Source organism: Vombatus ursinus, unplaced genomic scaffold (assembly GCF_900497805.2).
Source record: "Vombatus ursinus unplaced genomic scaffold, bare-nosed wombat genome assembly UNPS02014804.1, whole genome shotgun sequence".
Lineage (NCBI taxonomy): Eukaryota > Metazoa > Chordata > Mammalia > Diprotodontia > Vombatidae > Vombatus > Vombatus ursinus.
The window spans coordinates 473147-498943 of NW_020954582.1; the positions used below are offsets into that span (position 1 = coordinate 473147).

The 25797-nt window shown below is 45.1% G+C and overlaps 2 protein-coding genes across 9 annotated transcripts in view; one reads left to right on the plus strand and one right to left on the minus strand.

The window, feature by feature from the left end:
* The first annotated feature begins 120 nt into the window (after window positions 1-120).
* On the plus strand, window positions 121-25412 carry FUBP1 (far upstream element binding protein 1). 4 transcript variants are annotated; one of them, XM_027874061.1, is made up of 22 exons: window positions 121-296; window positions 8497-8587; window positions 9334-9396; window positions 10265-10303; window positions 11058-11097; window positions 11541-11590; window positions 11683-11754; window positions 11855-11912; window positions 12378-12540; window positions 12622-12720; window positions 12812-12913; window positions 13100-13202; window positions 13282-13382; window positions 13508-13649; window positions 14073-14233; window positions 16045-16196; window positions 16287-16366; window positions 18392-18520; window positions 19373-19447; window positions 23346-23405; window positions 23489-23634; window positions 23979-25412. In XM_027874061.1, the coding sequence occupies exons 1-22, from the start codon at window positions 189-191 to the stop codon at window positions 23985-23987; spliced, it is 2043 nt and encodes a 680-aa protein (XP_027729862.1). In that variant the 5' UTR covers window positions 121-188; the 3' UTR covers window positions 23988-25412. The 4 variants fall into 4 exon arrangements, with proteins under 4 accessions (XP_027729862.1, XP_027729863.1, XP_027729864.1 ...); XM_027874062.1 differs by lacking the exon at window positions 23346-23405 and having other exon boundaries at window positions 123-296; window positions 23979-25411; XM_027874063.1 differs by lacking the exon at window positions 9334-9396 and having other exon boundaries at window positions 123-296; window positions 23979-25411.
* Window positions 13710-25797, minus strand: part of NEXN (nexilin F-actin binding protein) — a 73693-nt gene continuing 61605 nt past the window's right edge. The window contains exons 13-14 of one of the 5 annotated variants that reach the window (XM_027874068.1): window positions 19770-19836; window positions 13710-14035 (exon numbers count right to left, since the gene is read on the minus strand). In XM_027874068.1, the coding sequence (XP_027729869.1) occupies window positions 19796-19836 (41 nt within the window). In that variant the 3' untranslated portion in view covers window positions 13710-14035; window positions 19770-19795. Of the gene's footprint in view, window positions 14036-14455; window positions 14551-18526; window positions 19178-19769; window positions 19837-25797 lie in introns of those variants that run through there. The other 4 variants (XM_027874065.1, XM_027874072.1, XM_027874067.1 and 1 more) reach the window with 4 other exon arrangements.

The window sequence follows — 25797 nt, forward strand, 5'->3', positions numbered from 1 at the left end:
CCCCGCCCGCCCCGCCCCCTTCCCCCAGCCTCGCGAGATCTCCCTGCCGGTGTCCCCGCCCCCTGCACGGCACGATGGTCGCGCAAGAATGTGATCCGGTCCCGCCGGCCGCCATTTTCTTTCTTTCTTAGCAGCGCGCTGGGAGAGGGAGCTCCGGGACGCGCGGCAGCGGCCACCGCAGCTGGGCCATGGCAGACTACTCAACGGTCCCCCCTCCGGCCTCGGGCTCGGGCGGCGGCGGTGGCGGTGGCGGCGTCAATGACGCCTTTAAGGACGCGCTGCAGCGAGCGCGGCAGGTAGGGGCGGGGTGGGGGCGTGGGGAGCGGGGCCGCGCGGCCGGGCCCGGGCCTGAGGGGGGCCGAGCGGAGCGGGCCCGAGGCGGGGCCCTGGGCCAGCCGGAGGCCCTGCCGGCCCTAGGCCCGCACGTGCCCGGCGCCCGCCCCCAAACGGCCCGGGCCCCCCGCGGTAGGCGGGCCCGGGGGGGGGGGGGGGGGGCCTGGGGTCCGGCCAGTGGGGGAGGGGGAGCCCCACGTGGGCCGGGGGGCGGTGACCCCGCCCTCCGGGGTCCGGGCTGGGGCACGTGCTCGGAGCGCTTTGGGAGCTCCCATCCGAGGGGACCGGTCAGGAGACGCACCCCTCCCTCACCGGCGGACGCTTAAGGGGTCGCCTCGGGTGGGGAGTACCGGGGTCACCGGGGAGCCCCCCTCCCAGGCTTGGGATCCTGGGAGGGGGCTGCCCATTGTCCCAGCGCCCCGCGCTTGGCTGGGGGAGGGGGCGTGTAGGACTCTCCAGGCGGGGTGGATGCCCCGGGGGCAGGATGGAGAAACTGAGTCACACCACGGGAGGCTTGGGGAGGGAACCCTTCTTCGAGCAGAGGTCTGGCCGAATTAGGAAAGCGGGGTTGTGGCCGTGATTGCCTGGCCATCGGGCTGAGCCGGGGTCCCCAAAATGACGCCCGACCTCGGGGGCTCCTCGTGTTACAGCAGGGAGGAGCGGGTGCTGCCCAGTTCAGAACAGAGGGTAGCTCCTGCGTCCAAGTGGGCAGGGTGGACCTTTGCGTTAAAGCCAGTCCCTTCCCCAGGTTCTCCTGGTGCCGGGCAGGAGCAGCAGCATCTGTTGGCTTTCTAGGCTGCTTTTCCATTATGAATAGGGTCTTCACAGGGCAGCGTTTGGGTGCTTGGCATTCTGTTTTCCAGCTCCATTCACTACTTTTCTCAGTGCTTGTTTTGTGCCAGCCGCCGCACTGAACGATTGAAGGCGCCAAGATAAGGCCTACGTGGAGATTTCACTGGATTTGAAAACCCTTAGGTCAGATAGAACACAGCCTCAGTAGGCGATTGGCCAGCCCGGGGCCCCAAGAGCTTGTGGCTTGCTGTGGGCACCTCTCTTTGAACCTCTACAACTTTAGTGTTGCCCTGCAGTCACCCCACCACTGTGGCTGGAGCAAAGCTGGTCCTGGGTGCTCTTAACTGCCCTGGTACCCATCTCTGTGCCTTCATGAGGCATCTGAATAGTGCTTGAATAGAAGGCCATGTCCACCACAAAGAAACTGTTCTTTACTGTGTTTGCATCTACCTTTAAAGACTACATCCCCCTTTTCTGTTTCACCTGCCAGCCAGTATCGGTTCAAGTCATCTGCCATCCCTCCACATCCTCCATTTCTGTTTGTTAAAATTCTTTTCTTAAAAGACCAAGCTGGATGCTAACCTCTGTTTGCAAAACGTGGGTGATAATGGCACACACCCCCCAGATGATATACTGTTTGGAAACAGTGGTTAGCATGCTGCCCGGAACATAGTAGGCACTCTGTAAAACATTTCTTCCCTTTCCTAAGATTCTCCCCACTAAATGTTCTCAGTGTGCCCCACTCTCACTCCTTAATAAGCTCTAGAAGCTCCCTGTTGCTTTTCACATATAACATAAATGTGTCTGGCTTTTAAAGCCTGTCTCAGCCAGGTCCCAACTTGGCCTGCTCTCGGCTCTCCGAGGCAGCCCTCCACCGCTTGTCTCCCGTTCTCGAATGTTCTCTGCCTCAGAATCCCCATTGCTGATGCTCTAACTGCCTTGCATTTATTTTGTGGAAACTGTGGTTTAGTAGTTAGGGGACCAGCATCAAAACCCACAAGAGAGACCTGCTCCAGGCAGTTCCGAATTGTTAACCTTTACCCAGTGTTTGGGTCCTAACGGCATGTGCCCGTGTGAGGCCCCTCGTACAGTGCCCAAACCCTTGATGTTGGTGGAAACCGCCTCTTCCTAGGCTTTATGGTGTGGCAGTGACCTGAGGTTCTCAAAGGTTCCGACAGGGACTCAGGCTCTGCCAGAGCCCATCAAACTGGAAAGACTGACTATCGGTCCAGCTCCAAAAAGTGAGAAGAAACTCAGTTCTGAAAGATTGGAGAGCAGATGGGGAGCCTTTTTGGTTTTTGTCTGACTTTGTTGAGGTTTTTTTTTTTTTTCTTCTACCTTTGGTTGGCCACAACAACCCATGACACCATATTGAGCCTAGGAAGGGTCATAATCTGCCTCCTTGGTGGGCTGACTGCTCTTCTGGAGTATGGAAGCATGCTCAGTAACTTGAGGATCTCTTGGAACACCTTGTCTTCCTTCTTGTCTGTAGGAAGAGCCCAGATCTGGCCGGCAGACTTTCCAAACTGGTTTTGGGTGAGAAATTAGCCCTAACCTTGAATCAGATCACTCCTTGGAGCCTCAGTTCCTTAGCTTTAAAATGAATATATTTGACTGTATGTTCTCTTGATCATTAAGTCATTAAGTCTTGATAAGGTTTATGCTGTGGGGAAGGCTCTGCAGATGATACTCAGAATCTCCTTTCAAGTAGTTTTCCTTTCCAGTTCAGAGAGATACATGTACAGAAGTACACTAGGTATCTAGACAAAATGCTTCCAGAAAAAGGGTGACAGATGGTGATTTTTAACACCAAAAGGACCAGGAACATCAATGAAAAAAAATTTATTGCTTTTACTTTGAAATAAAAATTTCTATCCTGTCTATTTTCTTTGTCTTACGGGTTTAAAAAAAATGCACTATGTGAATTGACATATCTTGGTCCTCGGAGGTATTCTTAAATTCTGACATTTGTAGTATTCAGGCTTCCTGAGCATAGACTGTCATCTGTGAGCCCTAGACTAAGGGACATGGCCTTGGGTACCGGGATGGTAGGAGAATGAGTTGGCTTAAGTTTGGGTCTAGTGAGAGAAGATGGGTACCATAAGCCACTTCTGTCCTGGAGAGAAGCTTTAGAAAAGGTTTGAGTGTTTTATGGTGCCCTAAAATAATGATACGGGGCTTTTATCCTAGGATTTGGAAGCTCTTGTTGCAAAGCCTTAGGTCAGGACATGTTGTGTTCACTGGAAATTTCTCAGTTGAGGTATACAAGGTGCAGGTTACCTTGAGCATCAGATTGGAGCCTCTGGTCCAGTGTTTTAGAATTGAGCCTAAAAGGGTGTTTCTTGGACCATTGGGAGTGAAACTCTTGGTGCATTTCGCTTCGTGTTTTCTCTGCATTGTTGCTGTGACATAGCACCTTAGATTTAGAGCTGAAAAGAGTCAAACCTCTAATGTTACAGATGAGCAGGCTTGAGGCCTAGAAAGGGCGAGGGACTTGCCCAGTCACAGCTAGGAAGTGAGTGAGGTATCAAGCCTGCCTTTGGACTTCAGATGACTTAGAATGCTTTTACCTCCTTAGGAATGGGCTGTGAAAATTTAAGAGAAGTATTTAAAATGGATTTTAAAAGATGCATTGTTCATCCTCCATTTAAAAAAAAAAAGGCATCTCTCCAAAGACTCATACTCTTGAATAATAAGGATGGAGAACCCATTTAGACCAAAAAAAAAACTATTGTCCTTTGGCTGCTCATTTAGCTGTTCACATTTATGCTGTTTTATTAACACTAAACTTTATTGTAAATTAGTCCTTTAGGAAATTAGGGTTAGGCCACCATTGTACACTCCATACCACAAGATCAAAGAAGACATGACTTGAATATGAAAAGTTAATACCATTTTTGAAAGTTTTAATAAAGCCAGGTTACAGTGACATGTTGGAGAATTCTTAATTAAACAAAGGATGCAGACAGTCCTAAAAAAGAAATGCATAATTTCCATTGCATGAAATTTTAAAAAAATTCATTCTAAAAGGCAGTGGAATTAGGATAAGAGGAAATGTCAGGGAATGATCTTTTTATCAAATGCCTCTGACAGGGTTCTGAATTACCTTTAGGAAATGAGCCACTCCCTAAAGGATAAGTGATTAAAAGATATGAACAAACAACTCTTCCCTCAAAATCATAACGTAACCATATAAAGACTGCCCCACGTTATTAATAATAAAAATGCCCACCAGAACAACTTCTGCATCCAGCAAATTGGCAGACGTGACAAGAGATGCAAATCATCCGTATTTTAGGACAGTGAGAAGATGGAGCTGTGAATTGGTTCAGCCATTTTCAAAAGCAATTTGGAATGATACCCACCCAACAGAAAATCAGTAAACATTTATTAAGCAACTATGTGCCACACCATAGTACATAAAGTGATTAGCCTGGGGTCAGGAAGACCTGAGTTCAAATCCAGCTTCAGACACTTAATGGCTGTGTGACCCTGAGCAAGTCACTTAACCCTGTCTGCCTTGGTTTCCTTACCTATAAAATGAGCAGAAGAAGGAAATGGCAAACCACTGCAGTATCTTTGCTAAGAAAACTCCTAAAAGGGGCACAAAGATTTGGAGAACTGAAATGACTGTACATGTTAAGCACAAGGTATATAAAAAGAGATGAAAGACAGTTGCAGCCCTCAAGCTTGTACCTTAATGGGAGAAACAGCATTAAAAAAGTATACAAAGCAAGCACATACAGCATGAGTAGGAGGATTGGGGGAAGGCTTCTTGTAGAGGGTGGGCTTTTCGTTGGGGAGACCAGGATTTGCAGCAGAGGAAGGAGAGCATTCCAGGCTGGGGACCCAGCACCCTCGGACCAGGTGTAGGTGATCATGATTGGCACGTGGTGTCAAAGGGCATTCAAGAAGCTGAAGAAAGCGCACCTCCCCAAAGCTTTCTTGTAACAAAGCCAGTTAGGAAAACTGTAGCCAACACCCCAACACTGTGTGTGCATCTTCGAAGGTTCCCCCCCCACAGTGCCCTTGTTTCCTTCTCCTTGGGGCCTTGCTTGACAATTAGGATTCTACAAGGTTTGCTTTCGCGAGAAGCTTTTCTTGTCCATAGTTTGCCTTGACAGGCATTTCCCTGTGCTTCTCTGAATTCCTATGTATTTCTTATGGTGAGTTAATATACCATTATGTTCTCGGACTGCAGTTCAGTTAGCTGTTCTCCACTAGGTTAGCCTCACATCATGGACTTGGTTTAAAGTTTTCTGTTGATACAGAAAGGGCTGCTTCAGTATTTTGGTAGCAGTATTGCATCCAGTTGGTATATTGCTTGGTTTTTCTTTGTTTTAAATTTTTTGTGACAAGGGCTGACTTGCTGTAACAAAGGGATATATTTTAAAGTAAAAATGCAGTTTTTAAAAAGCAATAAATACAAGATTTTTAGAATAATTTTCAGTGATTTAGGAAGCTTTAATAAAACCACAATCAACTGGTGTTTTCTTTTAGTTGTTGTTTTCCTCCAAGAGTAGAAGTGAAATAGCCTGTTCTGCATTGGTTTTAAATTCTCAGAACTGGAAGGAAATTGAAATTTGTACTTCGTTGAACCTAAAGGAAACAAGTGAGTAATCAGGTAGACTGGTCATCTAAGTAAGGGCCGAGAATATTAGACAGAACTCACAAAATGATGAGGGAAACCTCTAGTGAATTCATTTGGAAACAAATGAGTAACAAGTGACAGAATGAGAGTTAGGATGGACCCATGGCAGAGAGTGCTGACTGTAGGGGGAGGAAGGAGGAATCAGCTGCACCCCAACGAGGCTGTGAATCTCTTGGATGCCATCCCAAGGGAAAGTTCAGCAGAACTCAGGGCAACCCTCTGGTTCTGTAGGAAACCCAGTGAGCCCAGGAGAAAGGTGTTTGGACTGGGGAGACCTTCGTTTTGTTTCTCTTGGAACACCTGTGTGACCTTAGACAAGGAGCTCAGCCTCCATGAGGCCCAGTTCTCAAGTTGAGGCAGGTCCCGCTAGACTGGGCTGGTGGCCCCTGACTGCTGCCGCACAAAACAAAGGAAGAGGCTTGAAAAATGAGTGGCTGGGTGGCAGAGCTGTGCCCTGCTCAGTGTCTTCTGCAGAACAGATCCTGAAGTCCTCAGTATAATTTAACTTCTTGGTTAGAATAGAAGATGCTCCAAGCTCTGGTTCCGACTGTGTAGCTGCAAGTTCTCGATCAATAAAGTAGAGAATGTTGGGTGGGCCAGATATCTGTCTAGGTCTGGTCTCACTGGAGACCCAAATCTGGAGGTTAGTGTTGAGGAAGTGGAGCACCCATGGGGATGGCCGTGGTCCTGGAAGTGGGGGGCTTGGGAAGTGTTGTCTCTGAGACGGCTCTGGTGTCACTGACAGAGAGCCCTTAGGATGGGCCGGTGATTCTTTGAAGCCGTGGGCATATAGAAACACGCACAAACTGGTGTCAGACAGCTGTCAAGAGTTCAGCAGCACTTAACCCAGCACCCACTAGATGTTGCTGGGGATGTAGGCCTTGACCTCAGGAGTTTACAGTCCGTGGGTGGGGGAGTGAACTAGGTTGGTGGCTGACAAATAATAGAATTGCTCCTCACGGGACCCCTTTGGCCACCAGTGAAGCCCATGCATAAAATTTACATGTTTCCATTGAAATACTGGTATTTAAAAAACCAAAAACCCAGCTCAGGTTAAGAACTCCTTCATTAGATAGAACCGAGTGCTTGAAAGGATGATAGGTAACAACAGGAAGGAATGAAGATGCTTTTAAGATCTCCAGCATAGAAATGGGGGGTGATGAGGGGGCACTGAGTAGTCAGTTTCCTGTAGCAAAAGAGTTTGGTAAGATTAGACACAGGCAGGTGGTGTCATGCTGAGAGTTCATGAAATGATGGTTGCTCACCTGTCTCCTTTTTTTAATTTATTAAGGACTTTTCTCATGATCCTCTGAAGTAGTTACTGACAAGCACTGAGCATTTTACCTAACTTTTAGTCTGTTGTGCCTGTTTTGGCACCAGTCAGAACTTAAAACCCCCACCAGCTGTAAAAAGGAGTGGATCAGGGAGGGGCTCCTTTGTGGTGGAGGCAGCAGAGAGGTGACACTCTTTGGCCCCTTCCCTTCTCCTGCACACTGGCCAAGTGACCAGACTGTTCGATAGTACTCAGCTTCCCTGTGGACCTTGGCTGAAAATGTTTCTCCTCCTAATTCAGCTAAGCAGGTTTCAAAGTCTGCTCTGAAGCCAGCTCTATCAGGAGATCCTCCAGAATTAAGCCTCCTGTCTAGCGTCCTCAAGTGAAGGACAAACCCTCCTCCAGTCACCTAGGTTCAAATCTTAAACAGTTATCCTTGGTTCTGAAGATCCTCATCTCTTCCCCCACTGCCATCAGGAGCCAAGTCCTCTTCGCCCTTCTGTGGCTTGAGGCCCTCATCTCCTCTTGACTAGACCAGGAGTTTCCAAAATAAAATAACCTCCGCTGAGTGGGAAGGGGGTATAAGAAGCTCATCATGGGTCATAGAGGATGTTGGGTAGATAATTGTCCTATCCAAATTAATCTCGGCATTTTTTTATGTGCCATATATGATAAACTCTAGAATTATTTCTTTTCCTATTGGCTAGGGAAGATGTCCCAAAAGCCAAGGGTCACAGAGACCCCTGGCTGAGACTGTCGAAGTGATCCCCTCAGTCTCAGCCTGGGCTATCAGGCTGCTGAGCAGTCCCCTCTTCCAACCAGATTGGGCTTCTTGCCTTCTCTTTGTTCCCTCAGGGCTCAGGGGCACAGTCTTGCCTCCTCTCTGCTTTTCCCCCATTTTCTGTCTTTAGAATCCCAGCCCCTTGCAGGGGGCTTCACATTTTAGCAGCCCTCCCTTCCTCATCGCTGCATCCACTTGGGATTTCTGGAGCTGAATTACACCGTACCGTTCTCATTCTCGACCAGACTTCTTTCCCCCCAAGGAAGGGGCAGGGATAGGAATAAGCATTTTTTTCAGCACTCTACTATGGGCAGGGTACTGTAGTAAGTACACTGTGTTGAGTGTTTTACATAGACTTCATTTGGTTCTCATAGCAACGTTGGGTGGGGTGGGGGATGTTGCTATTATTATCCCCATCTTATAGCTGGGGAAACCTGGGCAAAGAGGTCAAGTAATTTGCCCTGGGTCTCACAGGTAAGAGGTGACTGAGGTGGGATTCTAATTCAGATCTTACTGACTCCAGGCCCATCATTCTATCCGTTGTGCTACCTACCTCTAGTAGAGGAATATAATGTGTAAATAATAAAAAAGAATTACTTGTCTGACTGGGAGGGAATTGTATTTTTTGAAAATAACTACATGTTTTTTCTTTTCTTTCCCCTCAAGATTGCAGCCAAAATTGGAGGTGATGCAGGCACGTCACTGAATTCAAATGACTATGGTTATGGGGGACAGAAAAGGCCTTTGGAGGATGGAGGTATGCTATCTCGTTGTCACTGTTTTCTCTCTTTTCAAGTGCTTCATCACGGACAACTGCGACCAAAGCATTACTTAATTTCAGAGAGGAAGGAGCTACAAATGTGACCAATTATGTTGGGGGGCACTTTAGGTAAGGTAGGCGACATTGGGGGCAGCAGTAGGTGGAGTCGGTTGGTCCAATAACTACTGATTCTCCAGTAGAAAATGAAGCTTATTCAGTCTAGGAAGCGTGTCACAGATCCTACTCAAGGTCACGTCCCTTCTGTGACCTGATCAAGGTGGTAATAGGACGTGCCCTTTGGGTGTGTTTAGTGGTTTGGTTTTTTTGTGGTGTTTGTGGGATTTGTTTTCAGTTTAAAAGTTAGTCTGGGTGTTGTAACCAGGGCTCTGTGTTTTTTAAAGTACACACATTTCTGTGCATCTCACTGGTGAGAAACTTGCAAGCTCTAGAAAGTCCACTCAAGTTGTTTGGCTAGGTGTGCTATATGTGAGCTTTGGCACTTTTTGTTTTTTTGCTTTCTTTTTTTTTTTTTTTTTTTTTTTTTTTGCTTTATACTTTCTTTGTTTTTTTGTTGGAAAAGGACGGTAATAGCCTATAGAATGTATCCTAGCCTTTGACCAGGAATGCTTGTTTCCATTCATAATAATGTTTTTCCTATTAAGAGTGAGGTTTTAAATATACAGAAATGAGCTAATGATGCTTCAGATGATATATGTAATGTATTCTTTTTATCTCATGTGTAGATGGCTCTTGGACAAGTCCGAGCAGTACAACACACTGGGAGGGAATGCCCTCTCCTTTTAAAGGCAGGAATTTTTATTTATTACCTGTGTTTAGTGTGTAAACGTGAAATAAACTGATGGCTCCTCGAAATGGACACAGATAGACATTTCTTGGATTCTGTGTCTCAGTTTTTGCTGCCCATCATTACAATGTTATATCAGATGAACTTGAATCTGGGGTGGGAAGAAGCCTCTGAAGGGTTATTTCCTGATAACAAATGTCTATTTTAAAATATTCATTGCATAAAGGATTGGATGAAGAGAGGGGACTTGTGTGCTGGGGATGTTTGACAGTCAAGCCTGAGGCTGTGTCGATACATGATTTTTTTTTCTTGCCTACTTTTGTTGCTGTCACATAGACTGGACTCTTGGTGTGTCCCGTCTTTTTCCACATTTTGAGAGGGTTTTTTAATCTTTAGTTCCTACTATGGAAGCATCATTAGCCCTTAGCACCTAATTCTTTGCCTAGTAACAGAGTTAAATACTGTCTTATATCATTCTAAAATAGTTAGCCAACATTCAGGTCTGTGATTGAATGTCTGTAAATTAAAGGTTTTGTTTCTTAAATGTTTGTGCCTCTTTAAAAACAGAATGAAAGAATAAACATCTGATTTTTCTAGAATACTAACATTCTGGGGTTGGTGGCTTTTTGTGTTTGTTTCCTTTTTTTCTTTTTCCCTTTTTTTCCTTTTCTTTGTGTGTTTTTTTTAATTTTTAAATTTTGGTTCAAATGTCAAACTAAAGTACACCCCTGAAATTTCAATAAAATATGTACATCAAGGTGTGTTCTTTTTAAAAAAAAATGGTACAGTTGACATTCATGGGACAGCCACTAGTTTAAAGGTATCTTGGGCTTCTGGACCAAAATGTTTAAAAACTGTTCGTTTTCCAGATCAGCCAGACGCTAAGAAGGTCGCTCCTCAGAATGATGGTGAGTGTTCTGGTTTCAGCCGAGCAGGAAGATTTTTCTGCTGTCTGTATGCAGCCCAGATGGTTTAGTTGAGTTAGTCAGTGGGGACTGTTTATTGATTCTTGATGCTGTGATTTAGTGCACATCATTCTTGGTTTCTTCCAACACAGCATTCACAGTCATTTCCAGTCAGTGATGACCAACACAAGCTTGGGTAGTTAGAAGGACACAGGTGCTGAGTCTGTCATCAAGAATCATCCTGGGTTAACAATCCTGCCTCTGACATTTCACAGGCTTTGGGACCTTGCTGGGCCCTAGTCACCTCCTTGTGAGGGTTTCTGGCCTCAGGTTGCGGTGATGTTCCACGACGTAGTTAGGCCCTTGAGTTTTCATTCCCCTCAATATCAAAACTCAACTGTGTAGGGAGGGAGGGGAGGTGATGAGCAATCTCGCGTATACTGACGAGGAGAGGGAGTCTCAGTTCTCAAACCTAAAATGTTCATGTTGGAAAAGGACACATGTATTCCTCTCTCCCATCCCTGATTCCCTTAGGCATCTGAAAAGCCCAGAGAATGGAAAACAAACCACTTGAGACCATCCCCTTCTTTCCCCAGTGATGGCCTCTTCTGACTTTGAGCTGGCTTTTTGGAAAGGCTTATCTTAGCTTTTTAAGTGAAATGTAATGATCCTCAGAAGGCACAGCAGGGGAGCTAATTGTGGACTGTGGGTTTGTGTAAGAAAAGTTCTGACAGTTGCAAATATTCATTCTTTTCAGCCTTTGGAACCCAGTTACCGCCAATGCATCAGCAACAAAGGTAGACCATACAGCTCCTTTCTTTGCATATTCTCAGTTTAAATGTTGATGGTAATAATAGATTTGTGGGAGGTGGCAATGAGATGCATTTAAACCGTGATGAATGTGAGGATGACTTTAGGAGTATACTTGGCCAGCTTAGAGGAAATTAATAGAAGCAGAAATATTATTATGGTTTAGCAGATAATGTAAATGTACTGGCGTTGGGTTGGGTTGGTTTTTTTGGTTTGTTTTTGTTATAAACTTTATTAAGACTCAAATGTCAGTGGAGTTTTTTGTGTGTGTGCTTAAAGGGAGGAATCCGTTCTGTCCATAAAGAGATACTGAAAACTCTGGAAGCAATGCAGTGCCCAGAGCACTGGGCCTGGAGTCAGTTAGAATGCTACCTAATGTTTTTTTGTCAGAGAAGATCGTAACTTAGCTTCTTTCTTTCCTTCCAATTAGGTCAGTAATGACAGAAGAGTACAAAGTTCCGGATGGAATGGTTGGATTCAGTAAGTGATGTTGAGAAGTTGGGAGTAAATAAAACTTTTGTCCAATATTATCTTCTTGGAATTTTCAACCACTGATTTTCTGTTTCTGTTAGTAATCGGCAGAGGAGGTGAGCAGATTTCACGCATACAACAGGAGTCTGGATGCAAAATACAAATCGCTCCTGGTAAGAGACCCTTCTCTTCACTGGTTTTTGCCTGCTAGTGACTGGCTCTGGCCATTCATCCCACTTTTAAATATGATTCTTGTTTTTCTGTTTGTTTCAGACAGTGGTGGCCTGCCCGAAAGGTCTTGTATGTTAACCGGAACCCCTGAATCTGTTCAGTGAGTATATTAACTGGGGCCTGGCTAGTGGGCTCAATTCTCACATCTTTCTTTACTGTGGACCAGATCCTTGCAGTCACTTTGTCCCCTACCCTCCTTTGCACAAATGAACTCCTCAGATTATGTCCAGATTTGGTGGCAGAGCTGGGAATCCTCTTAAAGTAGATTTGGACAACCTAACTTTGCCAAATTAAAACACTGCTCTTGAACAGACTTGTTCAAGGATAGAAGGAAGGAAACAAGCATTTATGGAGCACCTACAGTGTACATGCAGGCCCTGGGCTAAGTGCTTTACAGATGCTGTTTCATTTGGTTCTCACAATGACCCTGGGATGTAGGTGCTTTTATTATCAGCATTTTGCCATTGAAGAAACTGAGGCAGACATTCTATCTCCTTTTCCAGTAGTGTGGATTCTAGCTACTTCTCTCTGAACAGACTGTTAACTGTCATTCTCCCCTCCCCAGGTCAGCCAAGCGGTTACTTGACCAGATTGTTGAGAAGGGAAGGCCAGCCCCCGGCTTTCATCATGGGGATGGACCAGGCAATGCAGTTCAAGAAATCATGATCCCAGCCAGCAAGGCTGGCCTAGTTATTGGAAAAGGCGGCGAGACTATTAAGCAGCTTCAGGTACCAAGAGTGTAAAAAACCACCTCACTGTTTTGAATCTTTCTCATTATTATTTGACACATGTTACTTTGTTTGAAACAGGAACGAGCTGGTGTTAAAATGGTGATGATTCAGGATGGGCCTCAAAACACTGGTGCTGACAAGCCTCTGAGGATCACAGGCGACCCTTACAAAGTCCAGGTAAGTGTCGCTGTGTTTCTTTGGAGTTTGGGACAGGGGAGTCATTTGTGCAGACCTGTCTGATGGGCCTTATTTTATCCTGCTTTTTTAGCAAGCTAAGGAAATGGTTTTGGAGTTAATCCGTGATCAAGGTGGTTTCAGAGAGGTGCGCAATGAATATGGGTCGAGAATAGGAGGAAATGAAGGCATAGATGTGAGTATCACTGCTGAGGTCACTTCTTCCTGCCTCCACTCTTTACAATGGTTCACTCTCCATTTCGTTGCCTCTCAGGGAAGCTTTGGGGCTTCTCACCTTGCCCTCGTAGGTGTTCTGCTATGTTTTCATGTTGAAAAACCTGGCTAATTTTTATTTCTTCTCAACTCCATCACCTTCCACCAGGTCCCTATACCGAGATTTGCTGTGGGGATTGTGATCGGCAGAAACGGCGAGATGATCAAAAAGATTCAGAATGACGCTGGTGTTCGGATCCAATTCAAGCCAGGTGAGTGTCCACACTTGAGTCTTAGGTCTCTGCCTCTTGTTGGTGCATTTAGGGTGACTCAGGTATGTGCTCTTTGCAGATGATGGGACTACCCCAGATCGAATAGCCCAGATCACAGGCCCTCCAGACAGGTGTCAGCATGCAGCAGAGATTATCACTGACCTCCTTCGAAGCATTCAGGTCTGAAGTTTTGCTTCCAAGGTCATCAGGGAGCACCCTGCGGGTGCTTTGCTCAGCCTTGGTGGGGAGGAGGCTGCCAGAATGGGGCTTCGGAATTTGGGTGCTGACTTGCTGTTTCTTCTCAGGCTGGTAACCCTGGTGGACCAGGACCTGGCGGTCGAGGCAGAGGCCGAGGCCAAGGCAACTGGAGCATGGGGCCACCCGGCGGGCTGCAGGAATTTAACTTCATCGTTCCAACTGGGAAAACTGGATTAATCATCGGAAAAGGCAAGATGCTCTTCATTCTCGTAGCCAGAGTCTGAGTGGTGGTCCTCTGGGAGGGAAAGGGTCGTCATGGTGGGCTGCATAGAGCTGTAAAGAAAAACAGGGGAGTGATTTTGCTTCAACCTAAAACAGGAAGAAATGGACTTTGCAGTGTTAAAGACTCAGTTGCTTACAAGAGGAGTAAATTCAAGCCAGATGTTTTCATGGGCTTCAGCCTTTTTTTTTCCCCTGTCTGAAAAGGCATTGCATTTTCTTCAAATTAGCTTGAAAGTTGTCCGTTCTCTGATACATCTCGGACACCATGTTCTATTGAGTTAAGTGGAAAGTGATGCCTGAGGGCTTTCAGATGGCATGAAGAGTTGGGGAAGGCCTTTTCCATGGTCTTTGACCTGAGGAAGAAAACAGACCAACCAACTTGTATTTCAGGTGGAGAAACTATCAAAAGCATAAGCCAACAGTCCGGTGCTAGGATAGAACTGCAGAGGAACCCTCCTCCGAATGCAGACCCCAACATGAAGTTATTCACAATACGGGGAACTCCACAGCAGATCGATTATGCGAGGCAGCTCATAGAGGAGAAGATTGGTGTGAGTATTCCTGGGGCTGCCGCAGGCAGGAAAGCAAGGGAGCTTGGTGCCTGCACTCGTGTTGATGGTTCAGGGGCAGCACGCGGCCCTTCAGTGCTGCCTGAACTGCCAGCACCCCTCCTGGCGATGGAGAGTTCAGCCCCTTTCCTGTAGCCAGCCTTTCTCTCCATGGCTAGGACTTGTGTTCTTTGGGCACTGCCTCCTCAAGCCCAGGGTCACCCCTGTCCCTACTCAAATCAGTCTTAAAACTAACAAGGTCCACTGGTCAGCTGGGCAGTAACTGTCTTTTTTGCCTGCTCTCCGGAGTCTTCCATTCCCTAAAGTGAGGCGAGAGGGCATTGTGACAAACACAATGTCAGGGCTTGGTCTTTGCAAAGACCTACGGTTACAGTGATGGAGAAGAAAGGAGCAGCTGTTATCTCTGAAGTGGGTATTGAAAAGGCCGAGGGCTGAGAGTGTCTCATGTTAGAGCCACCGTGCGTTAGGAAGACAAACCCACTTGGACACTTGGGAGCTCCAGGTGGTGAGAGCATAGGCTGTTAGGAACGTGGGAGACAAGGTTCCTAGCAGTGACGATGGGCCTTTTCTCAGGCCTCCTCCCCGTCTCTTGGTTCCCCTACTTGGCTGGATTTCCCTTTGGGTGCTACCCACCAGCCAACCCGTCCAAGACCATCCACTCAGGGATCTCATCAGCCCCTGTGGGGTCAGTTAGGATCTTTAAGGGGATGACTCGCAGGTGTGTCTGTTCTGCCGTCTGGTTTCCTCAGCTCCCGCATGGAGCTCCAACTGGATTTCCTGTCGGTATTTTGAACGAAACAAACTGCCCAAAACAGAATTCATTATCATCCTCTCTCCCTCCTTCTCTATTCTCTCTCTCTATTCCTCTCTGTCTCCCTCCTTCTATATTCTCTCTCTCTCTCCCCCTCCCTCCCTCTCTCTGCCTCCTTCTTTCTGTCTCACACACATCACCATCCTCCCAGTCCCTCTGGCTTACACCCTGGTGTCACCACCTGCCACCCCCCGTGGTGCTGTAAACACCTGTGGATTTTACTTAAGCAGCATCTCTCCAGTCAGCTCCCTCCTCTCTTCTGGTACTGCCGCCACCCTGCTGGGGGGTCTGCCTGTCTCCATTCAGCCATCAGAGGGATTTTCCTAAAAGGGAGGGCTGACCACGGCACTCCCCTACTCAGTAAACTTCAGGGGCTCCCTGTTGCCTCCAGGAGCAAGCACAGAACGCTCTCCATGGTGTCACCTAGCCCCTCCCTCCACTTCCATTCTTCTCACACCTTACTCCCTCAGCCATAAGAAGCAAACTACTGCCACCCAGCAGCCTGCTTAATTTGGCTCTTGAGCTAAGAAACAACTATTTAAAAATGTAAAAACTATTCCTAGCTTATAATGCAGCTACACTGCCTACTTATTTTTTGCTCCTCCATGCCTGAAAATCACTCTCCTCTCCTCACCTCCAAGACTTGGCTTCAGTCTCACCTTCTGCAGTTGAGCATTACCAGCCAGTCATTCCCACCCCCACAGCTCACTTCCCTCGGAGGTTGCCTTCCGCTTAGATTTGTAAATGTGTGTTATCCACACATGTGTCTGGGAGCTGCATGGGTACTTACATACTAGTTTTACCTTCCTTTGTGTCCCCAGCACTTGGCACAGGGCCTGGTGTATAGTAGTCACCTAATAAATGCTTGTCTGATTGATCCATTAGTGCTCAGTTGTATTTGGTCTTTTGTCTGTTCTGTCCCTTTGGGGACTAGACATAACCTGTTCTGTTACTATCTTAAAATATGTTCTTTTGTTTACAGGGTCCAGTCAATCCCTTAGGTCCACCTGTTCCCCATGGGCCTCATGGTGTGCCAGGCCCTCATGGGCCTCCAGGGCCTCCGGGGCCTGGAAATCCAATGGGGCCCTACAATCCTGCGCCTTATAATCCAGGACCACCAGGCCCTGCTCCTCAGTAAGTATTGGGCTTTTATTCTGGGGCTTTTAACCTCTTAAGAGATGGATTTGGTGAGTTACCTTCAGTATCCCTTTTTTTCTTCTCCAGTGGTCCTCCAGCTCCGTATGCTCCCCAAGGGTGGGGAAATGCCTATCCCCATTGGCAGCAGCAGAACCCACCTGATCCAGGTGAAAGATATCACAGTATTTCAAGCCTTCACACTACTCCTGTGTAGAATGCTCCTAGAATTCTTTTTTTGGGGGGGATGGTGGTGTGGTAGAGGCAGGGTGCAGTCTCACATCAAGCACACCCATGAAATGATAGCCGTGTCTTGGCCAGGGGGCTTGACTCTGACTTGGACTCTGCTTATGAGAGGCAGCAGGAGATAGAAGTGGGTCTGGGGATGCTTGTCCTCAGTGTGACCTAGGAAGAGTCTTCTTCATGAGCCCTCCAAGCCTTGGTAGTAGCTAGCAGTGTGTATTGCACAGGCACTTACGTTTTAGGACCTTTCCCAAACTGAAAAGTGTCTGTTAGACCATGGTTTTACTCTACCCCTACCCTACTTTGAAATTAAGTGAGGACCCCTGCCCCTGTGGTTTAGGCCTTGGGATAACAGTCCTGAGATTGTCTTCTGTTTGGGCTTGACCACTTCACTGTCTTTGGGGTATCACCAGCCACCTGGGTCCAGGTTGGTGCGGCACTCTGAAAGGATTCACTGGACAGAGCTGCTTCAGTAGGGAGGCCTCAGGGAATTAGGGTTCACATTTCTGTGGCCCTGGATTCCCTTCTGTGCACATCTCCTTAATGGGGACACAGATGGAGCCAGAATGCCAAGAGCTGTTCCAAACAAAGGGAGGTGGTCAATAAATGAGGTGATTATCAGTCTGGAAAATGCCAGTTTGTGGGTTGGGTGGGTTGGGTGTGTTGTGGCACAAGGCAGTCCATCTCTGTGCCAACGATGAGACTGATTTTCTTCTGTAGCAGCTCCCCCTTGGGTATCAGTCAGATATCATCTTAGGTGATTGCTAGTGAAACGTTGGCTTTAGGTAGAGGCGGTATTTGCAGTGATTCATAAAATACCACTGGAAATGGGAGGTGTTGGTTTCTTAGGTTCGCTAGTCTTTATGGCTTCTTAGTTGATCATCTTCTGTAATGTCTTTCAACTTTATGAGAGGCTTTTGTTGTTTGCTTCCTGCACTGAAAATGCTTCAGTTTTTTTTTTTTTAGACAATTCACTTCCTTCCCAAATAGTTGCACGTTTGTTTGCTTGTGTTTTTGTTTTCAGAAATCTTTTTCCTTAGAGTATGCCAAATGGGGTTCAGTCTTCCTTGCCTACAAATCTCAGGTGTTCAGAGTAGAATTTTTATTAAGCTTTGAATCTAGTCAATTTCTGAGGAAAATACAATCTAGGAAACTCAGAATTTCTTGGGGGCAGCCCACTTGGTTTTGGAACAACTGGAATTGGTAGGGAATTTTTCTTCTGTGAGCCACTATCTCACGGCTCCCTTGTTTTAGTACTCAAAAATCAGGCTGCTCTCTTCTCTCCAAGTGTAAACATCCCCATTTCCATGATGTGGCATGGGTTTAAGTGCCCTCCTCCACTGCGTAGGTTACCCTTCTAGAGGCACCTCAGAAATGGGCGTTATCTTCCTAAAGTATGGCTTGCACGCCCCCATCCCTCGCACAGCTTGGGCTTACTGTGTGACCAAGGCAAAGTAGAGCACCATGGCATTTCCATTGGGCTTGAATCACAAGATCATACGCTGAGTTTGTCATTCATGAAATGCCATCTTTTTCCACAGTAGCTACCTCTCTCCATCATGGCATTTTGGTGGAATTGATGTTTTGAGCCCCACCCTTCCACCTCAGGAAGAGATCTTTTTGTTTCCCGGTTCTGTCATTCCCTGGATTAGCTGTTCCCTCTGCAGGGTGGTCAAGGAGACCATCTTGCCTTTATCCAAGTTGTCGATAAAATATGGAGCCTTCCTTTAAAAAAAAAATAGATCCTTTCTCCTTGCACTGCATCAGGCTGGGCCGCCCCCAAGGACATCATGGAAGGCCCAGGTCACTAGGCCAGTGGCCCTCTCAGGGAAGAAAATGGAGTTGGTCTGTGCATTCTGGCTCACGCCACCAATAACCTATTGGGATAATGTGCATGTCATGCAGATAATTTTTTTTCACAGGTGAATCTCAAACTTGTGTTTTGGTTCTAGCAAAAACAGGTACAGACCCAAATTCTGCAGCTTGGGCTGCTTATTATGCTCATTATTATCAGCAGCAAGCACAGCCACCGCCTGCAGCTCCAACAGGTGCACCAACTACAACTCAAACTAATGGACAAGGTAAAAATGCATTTATCCAAAGAAAATAGTTTGCATTATAAGCCAAAATTTCATATTTTGAGTTCATTCCGTTTTCATTGCGATTGGATAGCATGGAGCTCACTTTGAAAGGATATAGCTTTATTTAACTTGAGTCACTTGACCTACCAAGCTCCTCTCTAAAATCACCGGTAAATGGAATATGTAGGCTGATTCAAGAACACAGAGACCATTCTTGGGTTACCATTTTTCTGAAAATTATATTAAAAACTTTAAAACACTAAAACTATCTTGAACTGTTTTCCAGTTTTTGATTTATGTCAAGTATCATTGTATGGTGTTATACACATAGAAAAGTAGTTTGAATCTTGAACCCATGGCTTGTTCTAAAAATTGTTTTTATTTTAAATTAAATCCTTTGTCAGCTTATTTGTCATTTTCTCTTCATTTTTAGAGCGTAGGAAAAAAATTCCAGTTATTTCAGTTGTCTGGTTGTTTGGTTTTCAGACAAACAGGAATTTCTGTACTGATGTCCTCTTTAGCCAAGACCTGCTGGCCTTCTCTGTGACTCTAAGAGCTGTAGCAGTCTGGAGGGGAACCTGTGATGGCCTAGGACCTCGTCACTCCTGCCTCTTACCATGGCCCACTGGCTGCCAACTCCCATTTATATTGATGAGTCTAGTGGAAAAGACATTTTCATTGGGCAGCTCTAGTTAGTAATAGTTGCATGGTATTAAGTGAATCATTTTCATTTACAATATATTATCTTGAAGACAAGTCACATTTCTCATGATTTATAAGTTGAGTTAAAAATATATTTGTGCAACTAAGCTTTTAAAACTGATTTTGAGATATGCTTTATTTTCAAATAAGGAGATCAGCAAAATCCAGCTCCAACTGGACAGGTTGATTATACCAAGGCTTGGGAAGAGTACTACAAGAAAATGGGTATGTTACACTTTTATTTGTTGACCATCTTCGTAGCTCATAGATTTATTGTTCTAACCCCCCTTAACTTACAGATGAGAGGATCAAGTGACTTTGCTTAGGTCACACAACTAGTCTCTTTAATCCTAGTCCATTGCTCTGTCCATATCTCATTGTGGAGCATGACAACCATCTCTAGCTAACTTAGAACCTAACTGTCATGGAATTGTGAATGAGAAGCTAATTGGCTAAGTTGTATTGGGAGAGCACTATATTGCAGTTTGGTTTTGCTTTTTAAGTACCAAGCTTTATGTTGAAATATAAAGAAAAGTCTGGTTCTTACCTCTCCGTGTCTGCTGCACACGCACATCAGTAGTGGACACTGTTCACCCAGTGGTTTTTTTGTGGCACTTGAACAATGGAAATATCTGAGTCAGTTTTCCTGAGTAAAGATTTTTTGAGAAATGACTAAATACTAAATATGTCCCAAATGTACAAAAATGTCCCCACTGTCACAAGCTGGGTTCCCTGGGTAATATTTTGCATATATTAGGAGACAAGGAGTTAGGTAGAATTAAGTGATTAAAAATAACTTCAGAGATTAATTATTGAAAGAGAACATTGAGTTACTAGAACCCAGCATTTTGCTACTCAGTTAACAAGTTTATTTTGAAGATACATCCTCCACTGTGTTAGAGGGCCCCCAAGATGTATACATACATACATCTGTCCTCGTTCTTTTTACTTTCTGTGGGAGGTAATAGAAATCTCATCCCCTTTAATCCTGCAAGAATAGAGCATCATGAAGTTTGCTCTCTAAAGAATATTCCTGGATTTTTCTTAGTCTAGCCAGAAGAGCTTCCCACCCTTCAAAAAGTGTCTTCATACAATTAGTTTCTGTACAGTTAATCTTTCTGCTGTTGTTAAAAATGAGCTTATGATGAGAAAAGTTCTTCATGGAGGGATGTCCATGGGATAACTGCTGGCCTAGAGAAAGATTTTTGGAGCATGCTTTCTACAGTCCTTTCAAAGCTTGTGGCACACACTTGCACGTGCCCTTACCACAAGGTGGCTCTTCCTCTGCCTGGCACTGAGAGGGGCCACACACCCAAGGAAGTGTTGGAGACACAAGTTTTCCTGATTCTCACGCCTACACACCATCTTTCTCAGAAGAAAAACTGTAAGCTCTTTACCACTGCATGAAAAAAGAGGGCTCCAGATCACTTGTAGTAAGAGAAAAGCCCATTCGAACAACCCTGAGGCTTCATCTCTCCCCCAAGAAGGGAATAAACATTAATTGAGCGCCTACTCTGGGCCAGACACTGTGCTAAGCCCTTAACAGTTATTATCTTATTGGATCTTCTGAACAACCCTGGGAAGTAGGTGCTCTGAGTGTCCGCACTGGAAACTGAGGCAGGCAGAAGTGAACCCAAGCTACTCAGTGTTGGCTATAGTTGGCTTTGAACCCAGGTCGTCTTTGACAAAAGATGGAAAAAGTATGTACACCTACTTTGGATGGGGTATGCAGTGGAGCTGTGACTCGGGAAAACCATTTTGGGAAGCGATTTGACATTTGGTTGATAAAGTGACTCAGACATCAGCCCATGATTCCTTCCCTCTTGGGGTGTGTCCTCCAAGGAGGTCATTCATTGACCAGAAGAAGGCCCCCTGTGAAACAGCATCTGTGTGGATGCCCATTGATTGGGGAACAACTGAGTGGCAAGTGATGGGTACAAGATAATACCTGAGGAGTGGGCGTGGCCAAGGCCCTTTCATTATGTGGGGTGACTGACAGGCATGAAAACCAAGGCCTTGTAGCTTTAAGGCTGGTGTCCCATCCCACATGCTTTAGGAACTTGGCCAAGGCGAGAAGAGCCCTTGAGTTGTGGCTGCTCCTGGATCATGCTTTTACCCCTCAGTGTTTCCAGCCATAGAAGAGGCAATAGATGATACCTGTCCTACCCCACTCACCTGTCGGTGACTGTCTGCCAGTGGACCCGGGACTTGGGCCCAGCATTTCACCACTTTCTTTGGGGGAAGGGGGTTTTAGCTCAAGAAAAGTGAAGTGATGACTACCCTTCTAACTGAAGGAAATGGAGGATTGGTGCATTTGAGGTCTGAAGTGGTTCGGGAAGGATTTGCTCCAGCTGCCTGGGACAGGACGCACAAGATGGATTTCAGTGTCCTTGTGCCAAGTCATTGTTGGTGCTCTAATTATGATCCTACTCTCGTGGGATATTGGGTTGGCAGTCAAACAATTAGTTGCATCAAGGTGCTTTTCATAATTAATTATTTTGTGATTCATTCTTTTGAGTTTTCATATGAAAGGTGGGATCCATTTTTCGTTTGCCTCGGATGTTAACTGGTTTTTCTTCTTGATTTGTGCTTTAATTAGCTATGCCTGCAATATTGTATTTCAATGTTTTCTTTTGTGTTGGGCCTCTTTGGGGGAATCTTTTGGAGAAGACGAGCAGTGATTCTTAATTGTTCTACCCCAACTCCTGGCATAGTATCATGAGTCTCTGAACAGGGGGGATCTTTCAAATGATATTCTAAGAAGGACAAATTCAGGTCTATTGGGTTGGAACTGTGATGCATCTAACATGCTAATCCACTGAACAGATGTTGGAGGCTTTGTTATTGCTGGTGATTTTTAATCTTCTTCCTAGCTTGGGTTTCCCAAGTTCCTATTAAATTATGAAAAACTGAATCTGGGTCACCCAGGTTTAAATTTCTGACATAAGATTAAAGAGTGGGGCCTTTGGACCCTTAGGCACTGAGGCTGTGATAGAAATAATGAGCACAGAATACACATTTGTGCATGGGGTTTCTGCTTTGCTTTTTTGTCTCCGGTGAAGTCGATCTTGGCCCTGTATTCTCAGGCCTGGAGGTCAGGCTTGCCTTTGCTGAGGAATTGAAGGACTTGGCAGCCAGGACCACAAAGGGTCTGCAGCAGTCCAAGGATTTCCACAGGAGGACATTTGAAAAACAAAGCTCCTTCAGAGATGGGGACATGGAGTCCAAGGGCTTCCCCACTTACCTTTGTTCTGACCCTGTCCTCCCAGATGGCACCTTGATGTGCTAGCGTATTTGTGCTTATTTTTACCATATTATCTATCCAACATTAGGGCTTCCTTCTTGAGTAGCAGTTTTTAGTACTTTTTAAGAATTCAAACTGAGTGATCTTCCCTCCGAGCGAGAGAGAGGCATGCAGGAGCAGAACGAGATGAGGCCTGGCATGCTAAACTCTATTGAGCCATAGTTTATCTTGACTTATATCCCATTGATCTTGCCATTGGAGTATAATTGATAGTTTCTCCTTTAGTAGCTACTGTTATCAATTATGGTACTTGAAAATTACTACTAAAGTGAGATTCCCAGTTGTCCATAAGTGAACAAGAAAAATTTAATCTTTTAAAATTAACCTTGATGAGTTTAATCATTGATTTTTATGTTGATGTGGAAGTCACTGTTTCAAACCAGTTGGTATATTGGGGTCCTGAGTTTTTGTTAAGGACTGCATGATGTGCTGAAGGGGCCGGTTTTTTCCTTCCCCACGTGACGATTATGCAGTGCCATCCAAGCAGTTTCAGACTGTCAGGGGATTATGATCCCAGCCTCCCTACCTGCCCTCATTGACCAAAAGGACAGAAATCCATAGATGTTTTTATCAGTTGCATAGGAAGAAGATACTGTTCTCCGTCTTCCCACTTTTTTAAATAATGGCGCTAGAAAGACACTGGTTTTTGCAGAGGGGGAGAGGATGGTATTGTCTGTGACTGTATTCACCAGCGAGCTATTCCTCTGGCCCTGATGACACTAAAAGCAGGGCCCATCTCTCCCTGTGTGCTTTTTGTCTGTATAACCTGTACTGACAGTGGATATCATTCTGTATTAAAATGTAGGGGGTTTTTTTTAGGTCAACAAGGGCAGACACAGGATTATTCAAAGGCTTGGGAGGAATATTACAAGAAGCAAGGTATTGTTTTTATTAGAAATGAGATTCTTTTATGCTCTTCGCTTGGGTTACAGTAACGACGTTCTCCTTTTGCTTGCTCTTAGGTCAAGCTGTTCCCGCTCCCACTGGGGCGCCCCCGGGTGGCCAGCCTGATTACAGTGCGGCCTGGGCTGAGTACTACCGACAGCAGGCCGCATACTATGCGCAGACCAGCCCCCAAGGGATGCCGCAGCACCCACCAGCCCCACAGGTAGAGTTGGCTCTTTGGTCTGTTTCTACTTCTCTGCATGTCTGCCGCTTGGGTCACTTGGAGTGGATATGCCTTTTTATTTTTTTCTGGCAAAATAGACCTTTAAATGTAGTAATGTGGTGTGTCTTAGAAATTCTCTCTGGCATCTGAGTGCTGAATCTCTCCACAATGCCTTTCAATTTAAAAAAAATTTTCTCCCCCCAGGGTTTTGAAAATCATGCAAGAAGCCACCACCATTTATATTAACCAATTTTTCTTTCTTAAAGGAGTCACTCCTGAGTTAACTTGATTTAAAGGATTTTCTTTAACTTTTTGTGTATCTCTTATGTATCTCTTCTGCACAGGGCCAATAATAAGAAGTGGACAATACAGTATTTGCTTCATTGTGTGGGGGAAAAAAACCTTTGTTAAATGTATGGATGCAGACGCCTTGATGAAGATCTTAATTTTGTTTTGGTTTAAAAAAAATAGTGTTTTTTGAAAATGTACAAAATATCTATCACTACTGATAGGAGGTAATATTTCTGTGTAGAAATGAACATTGGTTTGTTTTTAGTATCTTAGTGTAGATGTACACATTCCAGCAAATGTATTTGCAACTATTATGTGGTCAATGCTTTGTGATATAAATGTACTTTTTCAATGTATACTTTCACTTTTAAAATGCCTGTTTTGTGCTTTACAATAAATAATATGAAACCTCCTGTGTCGGTAAGTTGGATATGTGGGTATGTCAAGGATTCCGAATTGTTTAGCAGTGATGGATTAAGATCCAGGTACACAAAGAGAAACTTTCCCCTTGAAATCTGAATAGAGCTTTGAACCTTGAAGTCACCGGCATGTTCTTTTTTCCCCCTTTGCAGTTTAGTGGTAGTTGGAGGATCTTTCCCACTTGGTCTAGATGACTGTTGATCCCAAGTCATCTGGAGATCTCGGTTTTCCTTCTGTTGGACTTTTAAGAATTGCATGTGTAGGATGACCTTACAGCATTTCCTTTGACATATGACCGCTGTTTCAGGCCTGGGCCGCTGCTATAAACAACAGTTAACCTTTCTGTTCTTAATTGATAATTACTTGGTTACCAAGACTGTTTGAGCATAAATGATTTTCAGCATTTTTCAGAGAGCAAATATGACCTAGCATTTTTCTTTGTAAAGCCTGTCTTCTGAGGACGCCTTTTAGCTAGCCTAACCGCTTCTGTCATTGAAACCTGAGGTTAGAGCCATTTTTTTTAAGTATGGATAAGCTTTGTTTTGTAAATGCACAAGTCCAGTCATTGAACCAACTAATTTTTTGATGTACTTGAATCCTTTTCTTACTCTTTAACATTTGTGCTGCAATTCTGATATTTGGTTGAAATCCATTGTTTTGCTCTTTGCATATTTGTTGGCTCTTTGCATATTAATCTATTAGACAACATGCAAATACAGTCTGTCTTGCCATTGTCTGTTGAAGCGCAGGTTTGACCATCCAGTATAGGACTAGCTCTGTAGGGGTGAGGAGGCCTGGGCTGTCTGTCTGTCATCCTTGATTGTGTTCCTTCAAGGAGCATGGCACTGTAAGTACATCAGAATGACAAATGGCTGTCAAATGTTCCACATAATGCATATGCCGTACCTTGTGTGACTATTATGTTGGAATACAGTGCTGAGAACTTGGGGGATCCTAACTTGCCTCTTCATTGAAAGCAGATGACATAGGCTGTATGTCTATAACTATATCTATCAATATCTATATATCTATTATTTTTTTTAATGTGAGCTTAATGGGTAAGTATTTATGAAATGCTTAGCTATAGCTAAACAAAACTAATCTTTACAAAGTGAATATATATATATATATAGTATTTTCCTCTGGTGCTCCTGAGGTAAAAAGATTGTTTTTCAGTATGAAAACTGCATATCTTGTATATTAAACTCAAAAGAATTGGAAACTGTTTTGTCAGACAGAAATTTTCCGTTTGTTTGCAAATACTAAGCAGTATGGATGCTCCTTTGATACCAGCCCTTCACTGGGGAGGGAGGCCCATTGTGGTGAGGGCAAGATGTAGGGATGCCAGTGCAAGGCTGCTCCTCGTTCCATTGGGGTTGTCGAATGAGCAGTGACCGCCCTCCCCCCTGCCAGACCAGACCAGGAAGACAGACGGACAGTTGTAGTTGAGAT